At 37.9% G+C, this 21,233-nt stretch overlaps 1 protein-coding gene across 1 annotated transcript in view; it reads right to left on the bottom strand.

Annotated features, from left to right (window-relative positions):
* Positions 1 to 4,813: 4,813 nt before the first annotated feature.
* The window catches only part of cntnap2b (contactin associated protein 2b), a 163,998-nt gene continuing 147,578 nt past the window's right edge, over positions 4,814 to 21,233 (bottom strand). Inside the window, exons 17-25 of the mRNA XM_060906391.1 lie at positions 19,627 to 19,797; positions 18,981 to 19,199; positions 18,529 to 18,765; positions 16,450 to 16,674; positions 16,113 to 16,246; positions 14,650 to 14,743; positions 9,600 to 9,830; positions 8,057 to 8,131; positions 4,814 to 5,013 (exon numbers count right to left, since the gene is read on the bottom strand). Coding sequence (XP_060762374.1) covers positions 4,814 to 5,013; positions 8,057 to 8,131; positions 9,600 to 9,830; positions 14,650 to 14,743; positions 16,113 to 16,246; positions 16,450 to 16,674; positions 18,529 to 18,765; positions 18,981 to 19,199; positions 19,627 to 19,797 — 1,586 coding nt within the window. The remainder of the gene's footprint in view (positions 5,014 to 8,056; positions 8,132 to 9,599; positions 9,831 to 14,649; positions 14,744 to 16,112; positions 16,247 to 16,449; positions 16,675 to 18,528; positions 18,766 to 18,980; positions 19,200 to 19,626; positions 19,798 to 21,233) is intronic.

The raw sequence follows: 21,233 nt of genomic DNA, 5'->3' as shown, positions 1-21,233 counted from the left end.
AAAATCTGGGTGTTTGACAGAAGATCAGATCACCAAGCTCTTTAAGGACATGCAATGATGTACAAATCCATTATTTTCATACATATATACACAAGTATACATCCATATCTGTATTTTGTATATGTATCAGCAACAAGACATGATGATAGCGAGAAATAACTGGAAATAAACTGCTGAGGATATCAGATTTAATTCTCCCTTATGCTCAAGGTCATCAAGTCCACAATCTACTGGATTATCAAATGCGTAACAATGCAATATTTTATTGATTTTGCAATACTTCCGTTACTGAACACTCTGCATTCATATGACTGTAAAACAGAATCACATGTAAAAGTATGTAAAAAAAACAAACAGAGGATTTTTCTTTCGACTCAGTGGTGATCTTGTCATGTATAAACATTCACGTCATTCACTTTACATTTATTTATTGTAACGGTGCATCTGGGAGAAACTTAAAAGATGAAATCTGTGAAATTTTCTCAAGTCTATTGAAAAATAATTTACTTAACAGTATATGTTGAACATCACAGGATTATAAGAAAGATGAAAATAAACTGTGCCTCTACAGTCTGTTCTTATGATTCTGTTATGTGCTTCATTTTATAAAAACATAACGGATAAAAACATCAAAGCGACAAAATCCATAAAGTGAAATCATTCGCTTTAATAATGATCATGCTTGCAAACAAACAGACAAACAAACAAACAAACAAACTGTCATGACAAACTATAGCCACATAGAAATATAAATCCACTATTCTTGAGCTGTGTGCAAAAGTTTACACACCCATAGGACAAGATGAAGAAAAGTTACCAGGAGCAATTTATAACAAGAGGTTCCTTAAAGATATTAATACTGAAACAAAACATAATATCAGCTCAATTCTGTGAATCTCTTGTGATTACTGCACTTTCTGTTAATGTTCTATAATCACCTGTATGTGTACCTTAGAGGTGCAACTCTGTTTATTTGCACATCGTTTGCAAAATAGAAGTACATTTTATAGTTTTCAACCCTCACTAAAAAAACATGGAAGGGGCACAAACTTTTGCACTCGACTGTATATGTAGGGAAAATGCTGTTTGTCTGCCAGCCATCACTAAACTGCACTGTGACATCTCAGTGAACTGAAATTCTGACATCACAACGGAATAAACTCACTGTTCCCTTTCAGCAGCATGCAGGACTGATGAAGGTGAGTCTGAAACGTTCCATCGTCTCCTGAACGCCGTGAGGATTTATTTTTCTGAGAATTAACTTTTTTGAGGATTTATTTTTCGGCTCGTTCTCACACCACGGCACATCAGATCATGAGTTTGCTGAAGTGCGTCAGAGAACATGCTCATGGCTGAACTGCACTTCTGTACGCTGTGAAAGTCTGCGTGTGGAACTCGGTTTGGGCATCGCAGCTTACTGTGGGATCATGCGTTACAATAAATGGTACAAACAAACAAACAAGCAATGTCGGACTTGAGTTCTGTATCCTGTGCAAGTCGATGGAAGGTCACCTTGGCACTGTATCTTACTTTAGAACCACACAAACAAACTTCAGGCACTGTGTCTTACATTAAAACCACACACACATACTATATATATATACAACCCCGATTCCAAAAAAACAAAGTACAAATTGTAAATAAAAACGGAATGCTATAATTTACAAATCTCAAAAACTGATATTGTATTCACAATAGAACATAGACAACATATCAAATGTCGAAAGTGAGACATTTTGAAATTTCATGCCAAATATTGGCTCATTTGAAATTTCATGACAGCAACACATCTCAAAAAAGTTGGGACAGGGGCAATAAGAGGCTGGAAAAGTTAAAGGTACAAAAAAGGAACAGCTGGAGGACCAAATTCCAACTCATTAGGTCAATTGGCAATAGGTCATTAACATGACTGGGTATAAAAAGAGCATCTTGGAGTGGCAGCGGCTTTCAGAAGTAAAGATGGGAAGAGGATCACCAATCCCCCTAATTCTGCGCCGGCAAATAGTGGAGCAATATCAGAAAGGAGTTCGACAGTGTAAAATTGCAAAGAGTTTGAACATATCATCATCTACAGTGCATAATATCATCAAAAGATTCAGAGAATCTGGAAGAATCTCTGTGCGTAAGGGTCAAGGCCGGAAAACCATACTGGGTGCCCGTGATCTTCGGGCCCTTAGACGGCACTGCATCACATACAGGCATGCTTCTGTATTGGAAATCACAAAATGGGCTCAGGAATATTTCCAGAGAACATTATCTGTGAACACAATTCACCGTGCCATCCGCCGTTGCCAGCTAAAACTCTATAGCTCAAAGAAGAAGCCGTATCTAAACATGATCCAGAAGCGCAGACGTCTTCTCTGGGCCAAGGCTCATTTAAAATGGACTGTGGCAAAGTGGAAAACTGTTCTGTGGTCAGACGAATCAAAATTTGAAGTTCTTTATGGAAATCAGGGACGCCGTGTCATTCGGACTAAAGAGGAGAAGGACGACCCAAGTTGTTATCGGCGCTCAGTTCAGAAGCCTGCATCTCTGATGGTATGGGGTTGCATTAGTGCGTGTGGGATGGGCAGCTTACACATCTGGAAAGACACCATCAATGCTGAAAGGTATATCCAGGTTCTAGAGCAACATATGCTCCCATCCAGACGACGTCTCTTTCAGGGAAGACCTTGCATTTTCCAACATGACAATGCCAAACCACATACTGCATCAGTTACAGCATCATGGCTGCGTAGAAGAAGGGTCCGGGTACTGAACTGGCCAGCCTGCAGTCCAGATCTTTCACCCATAGAAAACATTTGGTGCATCATAAAACGGAAGATACGACAAAAAAGACCTAAGACAGTTGAGCAACTAGAATCCTACATTAGACAAGAATGGGTTAACATTCCTATCCCTAAACTTGAGCAACTTGTCTCCTCAGTCCCCAGACGTTTACAGACTGTTGTAAAGAGAAAAGGGGATGTCTCACAGTGGTAAACATGGCCTTGTCCCAACTTTTTTGAGATGTGGTGTTGTCATGAAATTTAAAATCACCTAATTTTTCTCTTTAAATGATACATTTTCTCAGTTTAAACATTTGATATGTCATCTATGTTCTATTCTGAATAAAATATGGAATTTTGAAACTTCCACATCATTGCATTCCGTTTTTATTTACAATTTGTACTTTGTCCCAACTTTTTTGGAATCGGGGTTGTATATATATAAACAAACAAAGTTCTTTATCCACTTCTCTGTCTTGTAAAAAGTCAATTTGGCACATTTTACAATTAAAAAATAGTAAGTAAATAAATACAGAAAGAAAAACATAAATAAATAAAAAATAAAAAGAAAGAAAGAGACAGAAAGAAAGAATAGAGAAAAGAGACAAAATGAAAGAAAGAAAGAAAGAAAGAAAGAAAGAAAGAAAGAAAGAATAGAGAAAATGAAAGAAAGAGACAGAATGAAAGAGAAATAAATCGAGAGAATGAAAGAAAAAAGAAAGAAAGAATAGAGAAAATGAAAGAAAAAAGAGAGAAGGAAAGAAAGAATAGAGAAAATGAATTAAAAAGAGACAGAATGAAAGAAAAAAGAAAGAAAAAGAAAGAAAGACAAAATGAAAGAAAAAAGAGAAATAATTAAAGTGAAAGAAAAAGAATTAAAGAAAGAAAGAAAGAAAGAAACAGAATAAATAGATAGATAATGAAAGGAAGAGAAATAAAGAAAACGACAGAAAGAAAGAAAGAAAGAAAGAAAGAAAGAAAGAAAGAAAGAAAGAAAGAAAGAAAGAACTATGTAAAGAAAGAGAAAGAATTCTGAACTCCTGTGTCTTTTAAAAGGTTCTGTATATTTAGAACCACACAAACAAACAAACAAACAAACAAACAAACAAACAAACAAACAAACAAACAAACAAACACTTTTGAAGCTGTAAAAGGGAGAACAGCGGATCGTTTCTTTAATGGTTGGAGACACTGAGTTCAGTCCCTCAGGACCATCAGCAGATGCAGCCTGAGTTTCCCAAAAGCATCGCAGCACAAAGATCATCGTTAAATGGTACAGCAAGCAGCACAATGAACTCTCTCTCTCTCTCTCTCTCCCCTAGTTAAGATGTTCTTAGTGTTAAGTGTCTTTTGGGAACCCCAGCGCTGAACGGAGTGTTTTCCTGCTGAACAAATGCAATGAAGAACTTCCTGTTTCTGACAGACTCCTCTCTAACGCTCTGTCTCTCAGCATTACAGAGGCTGGACGAAAGATTCCTAAACACCGCTTTCTATACAAGGGGATGGAATAAAACACACACACACACACACACACACACACACACACACACACACACACACACACACACACACACACACACACACACACCTATAGAACACAAAGAACCCTAAGAACATGAAGTAAACAGAAGGCGCAATAACAGTGAGGAACATCGTTCTTGTCCCATGCTGCTGTGCTGCATCACTGAAAACACACTGACATACAATCACATGTCCTCATCACTAACACAAACACTCGTTGTGCTCTTGAGGTTCCTGAAGAAGGCGTTCAGAAGAAGTCCGGATACTTCCGTCTGTCAGTCCAGGGAAAGCAGAAAGATCTTCTTCTCTACGTGAACACGATGAAGTGAGATTTTATATACAGCGCAATTCTCGGACAGCGTCCCGTCTCCTGTTCTTCAGTAAACACACTTCACTTCGTCCCCGAGTTCATATGATACCCCCCACACACACAAACCCCCCACCCCACCCCACCCCACCCCACACTGAGAGTTAATGTTAGTCTCATGATGTGTCTGTCTGTATGCTCCTCATGCACCAGGGGCTTAAATAAACCACTCCTTCTTGCTCTCATCGATGGTCTCTGTGAAGGCGGGGTCATTCACGATGATGGCGGCGTCAGCACAGTCTGCAGACTCCGCCCCCTTTGCTTCGTTGGTGTGGTACGAACCCTTGTGGCGGAACATGTGGCGCACGAGGAACACCAGCGTGCAGAGGATGGAGAAGATCACAACCGCAATGATGCCTGAACAACAGGAGTGGGAGAGATCAGGGTACAGGAGATTCATAACAAAAAGAAGAAGAAGAAGAAGAAGGAGGAGGAGGAGAAGAAGAAGAATAGAAGAATGAGAAGAAAGAGAAGAAGAAGAAAAAGGAGGAGAAGAATGAGAAGGAGGAGGAGAAGAAGAAGGAGGAGAATGAGATGAAATAGAAGAAGGAGTAGGAGAAGAAGAAGAAAAATGAGAAGGAGGAGAAAAAGAAAGAGAAGAAGAAGAAGAAAAGAAGAAGAATGCCATTACTATGTTTCATTGTCATTGTTCTTTTCCGTGGTAAATCATAGTAAAATAATATTATTATATAATATCAGCATATTACAGTGGTGCTTGAAAGTTTGTGAACCCTTTAGAATTTTCTATATTTCTGCATAAATATGACCTAAAACATCATCAGATTTTCACACAAGTCCTAAAAGTAGATAAAGAGAACCCAGTTAAACAAATGAGACAAAAATATTATACTTGGTCATTTATTTATTGAGGAAAATGATCCAATATTACATATCTGTGAGTGGCAAAAGTATGTGAACCTCTAGGATTAGCAGGTAATTTGAAGGTGAAATTAGAGTCAGGTGTTTTCAATCAGTGGGATGACAATCAGGTGTGAGTGGGCACCCTGTTTTATTTAAAGAACAGGGATCTATCAAAGTCTGATCTTCACAACACATGTTTGTGGAAGTGTATCATGGCACAAACAAAAGAGATTTCTGAGGACTTCAGAAAAAGCGTTGTTGATGCTCATCAGGCTGGAAAAGGTTACAAAACCATCTCTAAAGAATTTGGACTCCACCAATCCACAGTCAGACAGATTGTGTACAAATGGAGGAAATACAAGACCATTGTTACCCTCCCCAGGAGTGGTCGACCAACAAATCACTCCAAGAGCAAGGCGTGTAATAGTCGGCAAGGTCACAAAGGACCCCAGGGTAACTTCTAAGCAACTGAAGGCCTCTCTCACATTGGCTAATGTTAATGTTCATGAGTCCACCATGAGGAGAACACTGAACAACAATGGTGTGCATGGCAGGGTTGCAAGGAGAAAGTCACTGCTCTCCAAAAAGAACATTGCTGCTCATCTGCAGGTCGCTAAAGATCATGTGGACAAGCCAGAAGGCTATTGGAAAAATGTTTTGTGGACGGATGAAACCAAAATAGAATTTTTGGTTTAATTGAGAAGCGTTATGTTTGGAGAAAGGAAAACACTGCATTCCAGCATAAGAACCTTATCCCATCTGTGAAACATGGTGGTGGTAGTATCATGGTTTGGGCCTGTTTTGCTGCATCTGGGCCAGGACGGCTTGCCATCATTGATGGAACAATGAATTCTGAATTATACCAGTGAATTCTAAAGGAAAATGTCAGGACATCTGTCCATGAACTGAATCTCAAGAGAAGGTGGGTCATGCAGCAAGACAACGACCCTAAGCACACAAGCCGTTCTACCAAAGAATGGTTAAAGAAGAATAAAGTGAATGTTTTGGAATGGCCAAGTCAAAGTCCTGACCTTAATCCAATCGAAATGTTGTGGAAGGACCTGAAGTGAGCAGTTCATGTGAGGAAACCCACCAACATCCCAGAGTTGAAGCTGTTCTGTATGGAGGAACGGGCTAAAATTCCTCCAAGCCGGTGTGCAGGACTGATCAACAGTTACCGCAAACGTTTAGTTGCAGTTATTGCTGCACAAGGGGGTCACACCAGATACTGAAAGCAAAGGTTCACATACTTTTGCCACTCACAGATATGTAATATTGGATCATTTTCCTCAATAAATAAATGACCAAGTATAATATTTTTGTCTCATTTGTTTAACTGGGTTCTCTTTATCTACTTTTAGGACTTGTGTGAAAATCTGATGATGTTTTAGGTCATATTTATGCAGAAATGTAGAAAATTCTAAAGGGTCCACAAACTTTCAAGCACCACTGTACGTTATTGATCAACAACAACAATCTTCTTCTTCTTCTTCTTCTTCTTCTTCTATCTCTTTAACTTTATCTATTAGTATTAATAATTGTAATAACATTTAAATATACCTCATTAATTACTGCTCCATGTTTTAGTAATCATCTTAATAATTAATCATCAATAATTTATTAAACTCAATGTATTCTATTTACTACTAATAATAAATATAAACCTTTCTTCATTAATATTAACAATCAATATATTTAGTCAAGTAAAGTATGACATCTTTTAAATCTATTAACATTGACAATAATAATAATAATAATAATAATAATAATAATAATAATAATAAAACCATGAATGAAAAAATTTGTGCCAGCTTTGACTATCTGCAGTAAATTACAGTAAAAATTTTTAAAGATGTATATTATAATTAAATCAGTGATAAAAACAGAAATAAATACCTTTTAATCTCATGAACGTTATTTTAATTATTTTTTATGAATATTAATAATCATATTATTATTGGGTTATACTAGTAAAGCTAACTTATTAGAGTTTACAAACTAGTTACATAACGACTACACAAGTAATAAAAAAGTCGTGTTAGTTTTTTTTAATAATTAATCAAGAAGCACATTCATTCATTCATTCATTCATTCGTTCATTTATTTTGCAGAGTGAACACTGTGTGTTGACCTGGCGACTTGTCCAGGGTGTACCCCGCCTTTCGCCCGTAGTCAGCTGGGATAGGCTCCAGCTTGCCTGCGACCCTGTAGAAGGATAAAGCGGCTAGAGATAATGAGATGAGATGAGATGAACACTGTGTGTTTTAGTTTGTGATCATTAGCTCATGATTTTTCAGCTGACTGACTGTTCTGTTGTCGTCCACACGGGGGCGCTTTTAACATTGAAGTAGCCTCATTGTTAGACAGGACACACACACACACACACACACACCAGCAGGATCTCACTAATGTACACTACTGTAATGGAACATGGGGCGTCGTATAAACCACATTGGGTGCGCCAGACAGTGAGAATTTCTCTAATAACTGAAACATATTTCATTCTGTATGCTGTAAACCAATGGACATGAAGCCTCACCTCCGATTATCGCAGAGTCGCGGTTCACTCCATCCTGGTTCACTCCCTCGTCATCGAACGGTAACTGGATTCCAACTAAAGAGAGGAAGATCTTTAAAATGGTGGTTTTAATTTAATAAACAGATTGCGTGTGTGTGTGTGTATGTGTGTGTGTGTATCGAGTGTGAATCGAGAGGTCGAGGTTGGCACGAGAGCAGATCTGAGATAAACCTTCTGCTCCTTTCAGCTGCAGTCTCAGTGGGACACACACTCTACATGACCAAAACCCAAGAATACCAAATGTACCCCTACACACACACACACACACACACACACGGGATGTGATTTACGTGCCAGCGCTGCACTAATCCTCTCTATATCCCAGGGTTCACAGATGGCATCATCTCTAAGGCTTTCTTTTAATAAAACACCCTCCTTAGAGTATCTTCTTCTACTGTACGCCGTCCCGTATCAACTTCGAACAGCGACAGAGTTACGTTTCTCTCTGCAAACTAATTCATATTTAAAAAGAACAACATTTTGAGGAATCTCTTTAATCACTTTGTGGAAAAATTAAGTTGCATCTGCAGCCTGTGTTTACAAAAGCAGCAAGGGAGATCATTCCTCCAAAAGAATAATTTCAGAAATGTGATGCGAGACCGAATTGTAAACTCCGAGAGATATTACTCTGGGTTTCTGCCGCATCGCATCAATTGCTTGCGTTTCTTTTCTCACTAATTGCTTTTCTATTGTTCATACAAACAAGACAATATTAAAATGTTAATATTATCCGGTCACCTACTGTAAATGTAATTTATTACTGTTCAGAGTGCACCAAGTTTCCAGAGAAAGAAATAACATATATGAAGTATATATACTGGAATACGCACTCGTCACGCACTTTATTCGAAAAGTACAGTACGCCTGCTCACCCGTGCAATTATCCGATCGGCCAGCCAGTACACAAAATCACACAGATTTGATCTCAAAATTCAGATTCACACTGTCAGGTTTGAATATTTCGTAAACAAGCCACTGCATCTCTAGAGTTGACACAGAGTGGCGCAAAAAACAAAAAACATCCAGCTCTTTGGGTTTGTTGACGAGAAAAGTCAAATGCCAGACTGGTTCAAGCCGACAACAACTCAAATAGCTACTCTTGACAACCGTGTTGAGCAGAAAAGCATCTCAGAACACACGATGTTGAAAACACACCAGATATTTGACCGTGAAGGAAGAAGGAAAGGGCTATAGATCTTCAGCCTCAGGAGAACGTGTGGTCATGAATCGCCAACAAGGACCTGGATCAATAAACAATAAAGCAAGCTTGCTAATGATCACAGAGCAACATGAGCCTCAGGGGAAAACTGACGGGGAAAATAGGTAAAGGTCTAACGAGCTCTAATAACCACCACATCGTCTAAATGGTTCCTAAGAAATAAAAACAAAAAAGAAAAAAAACCCTTTTCTCTGTATAATGATCTCACCAGTCTTAACAGCTATAACTGGATGTCATAAATGATAGTATAAATAATTCCCATCCTCACCATCCTCACTGTCTCACCTGAGTCAGGCTGCCAGGGGTCGAAGGTCACCGACATGGCGGGGATGGTGAGCGGTAAAGCGCCGCAGTTGGATTCCACCAGCACGCCCTGGATGGAGGCGGTGGATGGAGCATTCGGCCTCAACGCCGCTTTCAGAGGCGCAATGCGGTTAAACTGCACCCTGGAGAGGCAGCCGACGAAGCCTGGAGTGTTATAACGCTCGATGAGCACGCTGTCCACCTGACCCGTTTCTGAAAAAAAAAAAAAAATTAAAAAAAAAAAAAATCCATAGTTTGATCCGCTCACTTCACCTCACTTCACTTAAGACAAGCGTATTAGGTTTACCGTAAGCGATGCTGAATTTAGCTACAGCAATAATAAAGGAATAAAACACTTACGAGCATGCTGTTATCGGAAAATAATCAACGATTATTCAAGTTGGTGTCATGGGTATGTTCCAGGAACAGCATGTCAAAGTGTTTTATACCTGTTCAATGCCAAGAGTTTCAAGAACGACAGATATATTTAACAGTTATTCCATGAAATCAAGTCGTACATGAGCTGATAGTCGACGAGGCACCTAGCGCTGAGTCGGCTATAAGCTATGTATGACGAGATTGCGTGGAATGACTGTTTTATTCTATCCACGTTCACTGGATTTTGAGAAACGGAGCATTTTTGTTTTTATTTTTTGCTAATTTGATAAATAAAAACTTTATACAAAAGAACCGACAAAATCATTTCCATCAAATACTTTTATTCCATGGGGTTTTGTTTTCAAATAGTTTTTATTTCATCCTCGGCTGATTCAGCAAAACATTCTGCGATTTTGTTTTTCTTCTTCTTTAGGGTTTTTTTTTATCGGTTGGCAAACCAACTTAAAAGTGCATTACTGCCACCGACTGGGCTGGAGTGTGGAACGGGAGATATTTTGGGAAAAAGAAACTATATTCTTTTAGCTATTCCTGTTTCTTTTAAATACTCGATAACAAAGCAATATATCTGACGTGATGCGCTGTGCCATTTTGTTTTTCTCTCCTCACAGTATATGTGTAGCAGAGTAACCAATCAGAGCATGGGATTGCTCATATCCAGTGAATATCTCATCTCATCTCATTATCTCTAGCCGCTTTATCCTGTTCTACAGGGTTGCAGGCAAGCTGGAGCCTATCCCAGCTGACTACGGGCGAAAGGCGGGGTACACCCTGGACAAGTCGCCAGGTCATCACAGGGCTGACACATAGACACAGACAACCATTCACACTCACATTCACACCTACGGTCAATTTAGAGTCACCAGTTAACCTAACCTGCATGTCTTTGGACTGTGGGGGAAACCGGAGCACCCGGAGGAAACCCACGCGGACACGGGAGAACATGCAAACTCCGCACAGAAAGGCCCTCGCCGGCCACGGGGCTCGAACCCGGACCTTCTTGCTGTGAGGCGACAGCTCTAACCACTACACCACTGTGCCGCCCCTCAGTGAATATGGATAGAATAAATAAATATATATCTGATTGGCTACTCTACTACTAGGCTATCAGCTCATATACCGTGAGTAGAGAAAAACAAAATGGCGGCGCGTGTTACTGAACCAAGCAAGGATGAAATAAAAACTCGACTCAAAAACAATCCCCCCCCCAAAAAAAGCAACAAAATATGGAATAAAAGTATTTGATGGTAAGAACGTATATTTTTTTAATTTTTATTTTTCAAGAATTATTATTATTATTATTATTATTATTATTATAGCTTTTTTCACATTTCGCTGGTTTGTTTACATTCTAAGCGGAAATTATTTTGTCTTACGTTTCGTATAAAGTTTTTATTTATCGAATTTGCAAAAAATAAAAAAAAATGCTTCCATTTCTCAAAATCCAGTGAATGTGGACAGAATAAAACAGTTTTTCCACTCAATCTTGTCGTACATGGCTTATAGCCAACTTGGTGCTACGCGCCTCATCGGCTATCAGCTCATGTACGACTCGATTTGGTGGAATAACTGTTAAATATAAATGCATGCCGTTATTGGAAACTAATCAGTGACGAACTTGATACAAAGCAGAGTCACCATGACGTTGATTATTTTTCTATAACAGCGCATCCTGAAGTGTTTTAATCCTCTTAGGCCAGTGCACAACAATTTGCCTTGGATTTTTTTACTTATAAAAGAATGACGCTGTAGTTTTTATCCTTTTATAGTCACATGTTTCGGAAAATCTGTGGAACAGGTTATAGAATGAATTACTTGTCGAATTAACCAACACCTTCCAAACAATCAGATTTAAGAATTCAACAGTGCTGTGGTCCAATGCTAAACAACACAATAGAGTCAGTGTTACCTGTGTGAGAGAGACGTTTGTGCAGTTCTCTGGTTTCTCAGCCAGACAACTGGTCTGGTTTTTCCTTCCAGTAATGAGCTCCTCAGACCTCAGCCCATTTATACGCCTGCTCCTTCCTGTCTATTCTGACTATTTGTCTGATTTGAGTTTCTACACTACAGAGAGTTTCCTGGCTGACTTTCCTGCCGCCCGAAGCCTGTCTGCTCCGTCTTGGAGCGCTACGAATCTCAATCCGCCTGTGCTCTCTGCATTGTCGCTGTGACATGGAGAGCGGCGTGAGAACAGGATGTGTCTCCTTACACAGAGCTTACAGGATGATCTCGGCGCTTAGGGGAGCTGATTTCATGCTTCACGTGGAAAATGTGGAAGTGGATTTCTGAGCTGTGGACGGTTCAGGTTCAGGACAATCATACAGTGATAAAATAGCTCAGATTAACAACTGATGTTAACGCAAACGAAGCACAAAGCAGACAGGTGATTTACTGATCCCAATAAATCCCTTATCTTGTTTTCTCCGCCGTCCAATTGTTGCTTAGAAACCGGTGCTATCCAAAAACTATCAAAAACACTTGGAGGAGCGCAATTATGGGAAAACAAGAAGACGGAGTCATCTCTATCCCCCGCCCTGTATACCAACAAAATACCAAGTTTCAAGATACAATATGATTTGTCACATTTTTCAGGTTCTGCTGCAGGAACCCAACCCGACCTCTTCACACTGACCTCAGCAGCCCATGGCATAAACCCAGCGGACCTTTGGTCCAGGTGAGCTAAAAATAAAAAATTTCTCACATTTCTTAATATCAAAAGGCGCGTATACATTACTTAATCAACACATATACCAACTTTCAAGACCATACCACTCATAGTTTTCAAGTTCTGCTCCGGAAACGAAGCCTACCCCTAAGACTAACCTGAGAGACTAAGTCTGAAATTGTTTCCATGGAAACATGAAAAATTAAAATTCCTCAAATTTCTTAGTATGAAAAGGCATATCTACATCACCTTGTTAACATGTATACCAAGTTTCACATCCGTATCATGAATAGTTTTGGATGTATGCTCGAAACTAAATCAAAATCTATTTTCTATGTAAACATTTGAAAAATATATATATTTTTAAAAAATCCAAAATAGCAAACGGTACCAGTTCACATGTTGCTTGATATGTATGCAAAGTTTCATGAAGATATCTTCAGTAGTTTTAAACACATGGCCCGGAAACAAAAACGTGACCGGACGGACAGCTGGACGGGACCCATTTCTATATCCCCCGCCAAACTCCGTTTGGGCGGGGGATAATTAATCTAATCGAACAGAAATACAAAAGATATTTATGTCAGGCTGTATTGAAAATCATTTCTAATATTCTATCCACATTCACTGGATATGAGCAGTTGTGTGCTCTGATTGGCTACTCTACTACTAGGATATCAGCTCATATAATGTGAGTAGAGAAAAACAAAATGGCAGAGCGTGTTACTGAACCAACCAAGGATGAAATAAAAACTCTACTTGAAAACAAAACCACCCAAAAAATACAAAAAAAACCCCAACAAAATATGGCAAAAAAGTATTTGATGGTAAGAATGTGCCTTTTTTTTTTAAGATATTTTTTGGGGCTTTTTGCACCTTTATTGGATAGGACAGTGTAGAGACAGGAAATGAGCAGGAGAGAGAGAGACGGGAAGGGATCGGGAAATGACCTCGGGCCGGAATCGAACCCGGGTCGCCCGCATTCATGGTATGGCGCCTTAACCACCTGAGCCATGACGCCCCCGAGAATGTGCCTTTTTTTTAATCAAGAATTATTATTATTATTATTATAGCATTTTTCACAAATTGCTCCTGTAATTTTCACCAGTTTGTTTACATTATTATTATTAATTATTTTGTCTTATGTTTTGTATAAAGTTTTTATTTATTTAATTTGCAAATATTAAAAATAAATATGCTCTGTTTCTCAAAATCCAGTGAATGCGGATAGAATAAAACAGTTATTCCACTCAATCTCGTCGTACATGGATTATAGCCGACTTGTTAAATATTACAACTTTGTAATGCAACTAGAAATATTGTCTCGTTTATTTAATTCTACTTCCTATTTGGTAAAAAATAAAATTAAAAAAAATTTTATATATATATATATATATATATATATATATATATATAGAGAGAGAGAGAGAGAGAGAGAGAGAGAGAGAGAGAGTGATGGCGTTTCCAACGCACATCCTGAAGAGTTTTATTCCTTGTATACGACAGCAATTTGTCAAGTTCTTTTATTAATTAAATCATGTGTCCAGCTGTACATTTGATCCGTTTATAGTTACTTTTAATGTCCTGTAACGTCCACCAAGTTATCGCTGACGTCATACCCTCACCAGCATCACTTTTTCCAAGTCTAAAAATAATGCAGCTTGGTCTGTTTCCATGTTGGAAAACATAAACATTCAGCTTATCATTTTAACTGCTGTGTAGCGCTGGAACTGGAGACTCCTTCCATAAATGTTAAATAAACATCTCAATACAGAAAACATCATATCAATTAAATTACACACTTACACACCGTGTCCCTATGTATGGCGTTACTACAGAAATGATATAATCTACATCGTTGCTTATTACGTCCCGTGGAAGTTTTAATGACTCTGGATTCTGTTTTGACTGAATGTTGGAACGCTTGAGAGCGATTCATTAACTGCATGTTTTTGAAATGAAATAGCTCACCATAGACTTTTCCGAGGAAAATGGTCTTGATCAGGTTGAACTCGGTGTCAGACGCTTCGGGGAGGGCGTAGCTCATGGTGGGGTAATGATCTATCTGTACTCAGGGAAAAACATAAATATAAACACACACACACACTACTGAGTAATATACTGTATACGTGACAGTGTACTGGATCATATCATTCATTATTTTATTATAACTTGTTTTTCTTTTGCTTTACAGCAGGTTTGGCCAAATTACAGCCATCAGGCCTCTGTAAAGCAAATTACACACTATTTTATTTCATTTGGTTTCATTTAAAAAGGCTATGGAGTCATAGGAGAGTCATGAAAAAGAATAAATCTGGAAAAGAATAATCAAATAAATGTTGATAAAAATAAATAAAAACAAAAATACAAGAATAAGAAAGTAAATAAAAAGAAAAATACAAAATATGACAATACAAACAGAAATAAAAATTAAAAAATGGGAAAATAAATAAAAATCAAAAATAAGAAAATACAAGCAGAAATAAAAATAAAAGAATGGGGAAAATAAATGAAAATAAGAAAATACACCCAGAAATAAAATAAAAATAAAAGTATGGAAAAATAAATAAAAAATAAAAATAAGAAAATACAAGCAGAAATAAAAGTAAAAATAAAAGAACAAGAAAATAAAAGCTTTTCTTTCTTCCTTTTGCTATTTTTATTTATTTTCCCAGTCTTTTAATTTGAATTCTTATTTCTGCTTGTTTTCTTAGCTTCGATTTTAATTTTTTAATTTTTTTATTTTCATTTCTTTTCTTTTCGTTTTATTTCTGCATCTATTTTCATATTCATTTATTTTTTTCATTTTCTTTTTCAGCATTTTTAAAAACAGATTTATTCCTTTTAATGGCCCTGCTGTGAGTCCATAAAAGTTATATAATAACGTTACCACATTCTGCTTAAACACAGATCACAGAAATGAAATACAGGAATACAGTGCTAAAGGTTTTGGCACCCCTTGCTTAACACAAAGTGTAAAGAAAATTACACAGCCAGTCTTCAGTCTTGAACATTCTGCCTTCAGTATTAAAAATTCAGGCAAAAACATCCTTATAAACAAAAAAGGACGTTTTTGACTCTTTCATATTTAACACCAGTGAAGTTTATTAAACTCGTCCCTGTTATTGTTTATTCCATACACTGTAACAGGTCTGTAAATTATATAATAGTGTCTTCCAGCCTGGGAATAAAGCTCATCTATTATATGTATTTTTTTAAAGATATTTTTTGGGCTTTTTTCACCTTTATTGGATAGGACAGTGTAGAGACAAGACAGGAAATGAGTGGGAGAGAGAGACGGGGAGGGATCGGGAAATGACCTCGGGTCGGAATCGAACCCGGGTCCCCGGATTTATGGTATGGCGCCTTAGCCACCTGAGCCATGACACCCCCCTATTATGTGTATTTGCACTGAGCTGAGATCTGTGTCTTACCTGCAGGTGAATGATTCGGTCGTGTCGGCTGATGTTGACGCTGTGCGGTTGACTGTTGGCCAGGTTGCGCTGATCCAGGCTGATCACGAAAGGCTCCTTCAGGCCGCCCAGGTTGTAGCGGATCTGCAGCGTACCTGAGAGTAAAATCATGACATGTACTGGATTAGCAAGAGAAAAGTGGAACAAAAAAAGTGGAACAAGTGTTTAACCTAACAAGATAAAAACAAACATAGTCTATATATAAAGGTAAAATGTCTTAATCCTGATTATCATCGAATTAGTTATTTGTGAACATGCTCAACGCTTTCACTTCTGCTCATTATTCTGATCGTCTCACCGTTGTGGCGCAGAACCACTGCCAGATAGTCCTGAGTCCTGGAGCTGATGTAGGCCAGGACGGAGGGGGTGTGAGAGGTGCTGAAGCTGAAGCTGAGCTCCTCCTGCGTCAGGTTTCCTTCCACACTCAGAGTTCCTAATGCGCCCTTCGCCACAGGAGACAAGATGCTTCCAGACATGAAGTCATAGCGGACCAGTGTGCCGCTCTCAAAGTACCCGCCCACATCTGGAGCACACGAGAAAGAAATGAACAAAGACTTCAAAGAAAATACAGACAAAATGGCTTCCTAGTTCAAGAAGAATAACAAACTCGGAGAAAAGCGCTATCCACCCTCTTCCACATACATGAGCTCACAGATGCCTACGGTTGGTTAGTGTTGCTGTGATTGGCAGGGGAGAGAGAATATTTCATCCCTCCCCACTCTTGTTCTCCTATGGATGGCTGTGGCATCACTGCGATTTGATCTCGTGTAATGATTTTTGGTTGCGAAAATTTCCCTAATTTCTATATTTTTTTCTCACTAATCGCATATGAAACTAACTAACTAACTAACTAACTAACTAACTTTTTTTACTTATTTAATTTAATCTCTAATACCATATCAGATTGCTTTATATAATTATTTTTTATTCATTTGATTCATTTCATTTTCTGGGTATTTATCCATAAATAAAAGCATAAAAGAAAATAAATACAAGAAATAACAGCAAAATTTATCATTATAAAATGCACAATATATTCATCAATTGAATTTTGAAATAAAAAAAGCAACCAAATTTAAAATAAAAAAAAGTAAAAAAAAAAAATCAAATTAATTAATTAAAAAAAATTAGTTCACACTTACATCCTGCTTTTTTCTTTTGAATTATTTTATATAAAATTAAAAAACCCACAGATCTTAAAAACACATACAAATGTTCACAAGCATATAAGAGACTAGCATTTAGCAAATACTCTGCAAAATATTTTTAAGTGCTTCGTAAATAAAAAATTAATCTTAGTAGAAAAAAGAAAAAAAGAAAAATTATTTTCTATTAACATTTATGTCACTTTAAAAAAAATCCCAGCCCAAAATCTCAAAAAAAGTAAAAATAAATAAATAAATTAAATTAATTAAAATTAATAATAATAATAATAATAATAATAATAATAATAATAATAATAATAATAATCAAGTATTATAATGAATAACAATAAGGAAATATGAAAGGATTTCCTTTGGCTTCACATTTTTAATTTGTAACAGAGTTAAAAAGTGGATGCTTTATTTATACATAAATAAAAGCATAAAATAAAATAAATAAAAGCAAAATATATAATTAAAAATGCAACAAATGCACAATATATATACATCGATTGAATTTTGAAATAAATAAACAACTAAACTTAAAATAAAAAAGTAAAAAAAATCAAATTAATTAATTAAATTAATTTTAAATAATATAAAAAAAGTTATTTCAAACTTATACTCTGCGTTTTTCTTTTGAATTATTTTACATAAAATAAAACCCCCCCACAAATCTTAAAAACATACAAATGTTTGCAAACATATGAGACTAGCACTTAGCAAATACTTTGCAAAATATTTTTAAGTGCTTCGCAAATAAAAAAATAATCTCAGTAGAAAAAAAAGAAAAAATTTTCTATTAATATTTGTCACTTTTAAAAAAACTTCCAGCCCAAAATCTCAAAGCATGTAAAAATAAATAAATAAATAAATAAAATTAATTGAAATGAATTAAAATAAATAAATAAATAAATAAATAATCAAGTATAATAATAAATAACATTAAGGAAATATGAAAGGATTTCCTTTGCCTTCACATTTTTTATTTGTAACAGGGTTAAAAAGTGGATGTTATATGACTGGAGTAAAGATTACGATGTTTAAAAATCTCTAAAATATTTTGTTAAGTTTCTCCTGACCTTCACTGGTTATTACGAACGTTAGTATTATTGGATAAGCAGGTCATTAATGTTGAAAAGTTAAGCGTTTGACCGAGTGATAAATGTAAAGCAGATAGGACATATATAACACGTGTGCAGTGTAGTAGACTGCATGTGGACTGGATCACATACCATCAGAGCAGTAGGGTCCGTCGAAGGCTGTGAGGCTGCAGTCACACGTGTAGCCGTTATATTTCTCCACACACTTGCCGCCGTTCTGGCAGCGTGCGCCGTAGCTGGGGCAGTGACCTGAGCATCCAGGCTTCACTCCTGGAGTCACCTTGGCTCTCTCCTCCAAGTCAAGGGTCACGCCGTTCATCCTGAGCGAGCGGATGCATCCCAGGAATCCCCTCTGCCCTCCTGAGGCACCTAGAGCGAGAAATCAATCGCACTGCTATGAATTCTAGAGATGCAGCCACTCTCTAGAGCTAGTCTATACATTAGCATAAAAATGAAGTGCGCTTGTGGGTGGGTGAGTCTGTTATCTGGGAGAAAATCTTTATATAAACAGTGATAGCAGGAAGTTGGAAGATCTTGCCAGGTTGAAAAAAAAAAGTACTGTGTGAGTAGGTTGGTGTTTTTACCAACGAAGAGCTGGCTGAAGAGCTGGAGACGGGTGTGGCCCTGGGGCGGACCTGGACGCACGTCTCTGTACACTTTGTCCAATCGTAGTACGGCTTCCTTCACGTTGCGCTCGGCCTCCACCCTGTGCCATTGGTTGTTGTTGAGGGGCGTCGGTGAGCGCACGTTCAGCTCCACCGGCCCGTTTCCCACGTCAAAGGAGAAGGACACCACGTTAGTAGCTACACGGGGGAAAAAAACAAACAAAAAAATTCAACAGACTTACAACGGATGTGATAATATTCTGTTTGGGCACATTTATGGAAGGAGTCTTCAGCGTCAAAGTTTTCTAACATGAATTTTTTTTCTGCAATTTTTTTCGCTGTTGTGCTTTCTTAATAGCACGACACGTTCAACAAAGGCACATACGTTACATTTACATTTCGATAACAGGATGTTAACAGAAACTAAATTCTTTCGCAGACATTCCAAAACAGTAAAACGTAACTATAAATTGGTAAAAAGTACAACGTTTTTTAATAAACACAAATTGTACTTGTTACATCACACCATATTGCTGTGGTGTAAAAGGAATAAAACATCACGCATTGGAAAAATATTCATCTTCAGACTGGTCACAAAAAAAACAAAACAAAGAAAAGTCCTCACATTTCAGTTCGATGTGAATAAAGTCGTTGTTGCCTAGGTTTTCCAAAAAGATACCATGCGAGGATGAGGTCTTGAAGTAGAAGCTGATGTCGGCACTGGACTCGGCTTGAAATGTAGGGAAATGCAGATATGCTGCTGGGGTGATGAAAGACGCGGCATTCCAGAAGTTTCCTAAGCAATGAGAAGAGGCGTATTTAGATACCTTTCTTTTTAATCAAGTTTGAAAGAGCAAGACATCAGCAAGCAAATCTTATGGACATACACCGATCAACCATAACATTCTGACCCCTGACAGGTGAAGTGAATAAGACCAACGACATAGTCGTTCATCTGACCTGCCATCAAAACAACCCTGGCGACCAAAACGTCAAACAGAACTGAAATGTGACGATGTGAGAGAGGACCAACCTCCACGGCAAACTGTTCACAACAGGAAAATCAACAAAGGACTGAATTTTGTTCCCTGAGGCAAGATCGACCCAAAACATCAATCAGAACTGAATTCACATGATAAATGAGAGGAGATACAATTCTAGTCAGCCCTGTGATGACCTGGCGACTTGTCCAGGGTGTACCCCGCATTTCTATCCCTGGAGCTGGGATAGGCTTCAGCTTGCCTGCGACCCTGTAGAACAGGATTAGAGCCCTGCACTCCCGCGGGAGTCCCGCGGGACCCGCCGCAAAGCAGTGCGGCGGGGGACAAATTTTGAAAGCTCATTGCGGGTGCGGGCGGGACCGGAAGTGCACATATGCGGGTGTGGGCGGGAGCGGAAGCGCACATATGCAGCGCAGGCGGGAGCGGTGATAAGCTGCAGTCCCGCTAACTAAAAACGTGTTTAAAATAAAATGTATAAATTATTAATTTATGTCTATCATATATAATTTGTGCTGGATATTTTATTTGGCATTAATAAAAACATTTTAAGATGCTTAAATTTGCAGAGAGAGTCAGATTGCCAGATTGAGTGAGGAATAGCATCTTAAATTTGCCATTGATCACCCTAACGGGAAACCCTTTGATCACTCTAATGACTCGCCGTTCACACCCAGCTAGCAAGAGAACCATGAGTAAAGTGATTTACTGCTTGAGTTAGTCTACAACTCTAATCAGAGAGACAGGTTACACAGTGACGGTAGGCTTGACTCAATGCTATCCCAGAAATCCTTCCTGTAATATGCAAATTTGGCTGTCCAAATTTGGTCAGAGGCGACCAAATTTGCATATTACAGGAAGGATTTCTGGGATAGCATTGAGTCAAGCCTACCGTCACTGTGTAACCTGTCTCTCTGATTAAAGTTGTTCACTCATGGTTCTCTTGCTAGCTCTGCTTTGCAATAAAAAAAAAAAAACATTGGTACAAAGCAAGCCCATTCACTTTTTTATGCTGATCAGAGAATTACAATGGTTTCTCATGTGACAAAAATGTGCGATTCGCTATTAAATATTTTAATTGCTTGACAGCACTAATTATTATTATTATTAGAGACACTACATGCTGAATTCAGAAACAAGGTAAATAATAACAAACATGAACGTGAGCTGTAGATATTTATGCTCAAATCCACTCAAAGTAGGGGGCGGGGCACCATCACGCTGTGTCAAGACA

The sequence above is a fragment of the Neoarius graeffei genome, chromosome 23 (assembly GCF_027579695.1).
Source record: "Neoarius graeffei isolate fNeoGra1 chromosome 23, fNeoGra1.pri, whole genome shotgun sequence".
Taxonomy (NCBI): Eukaryota; Metazoa; Chordata; class Actinopteri; order Siluriformes; family Ariidae; genus Neoarius; species Neoarius graeffei.
This window is presented reverse-complemented; position numbering and strand designations above follow the sequence as displayed.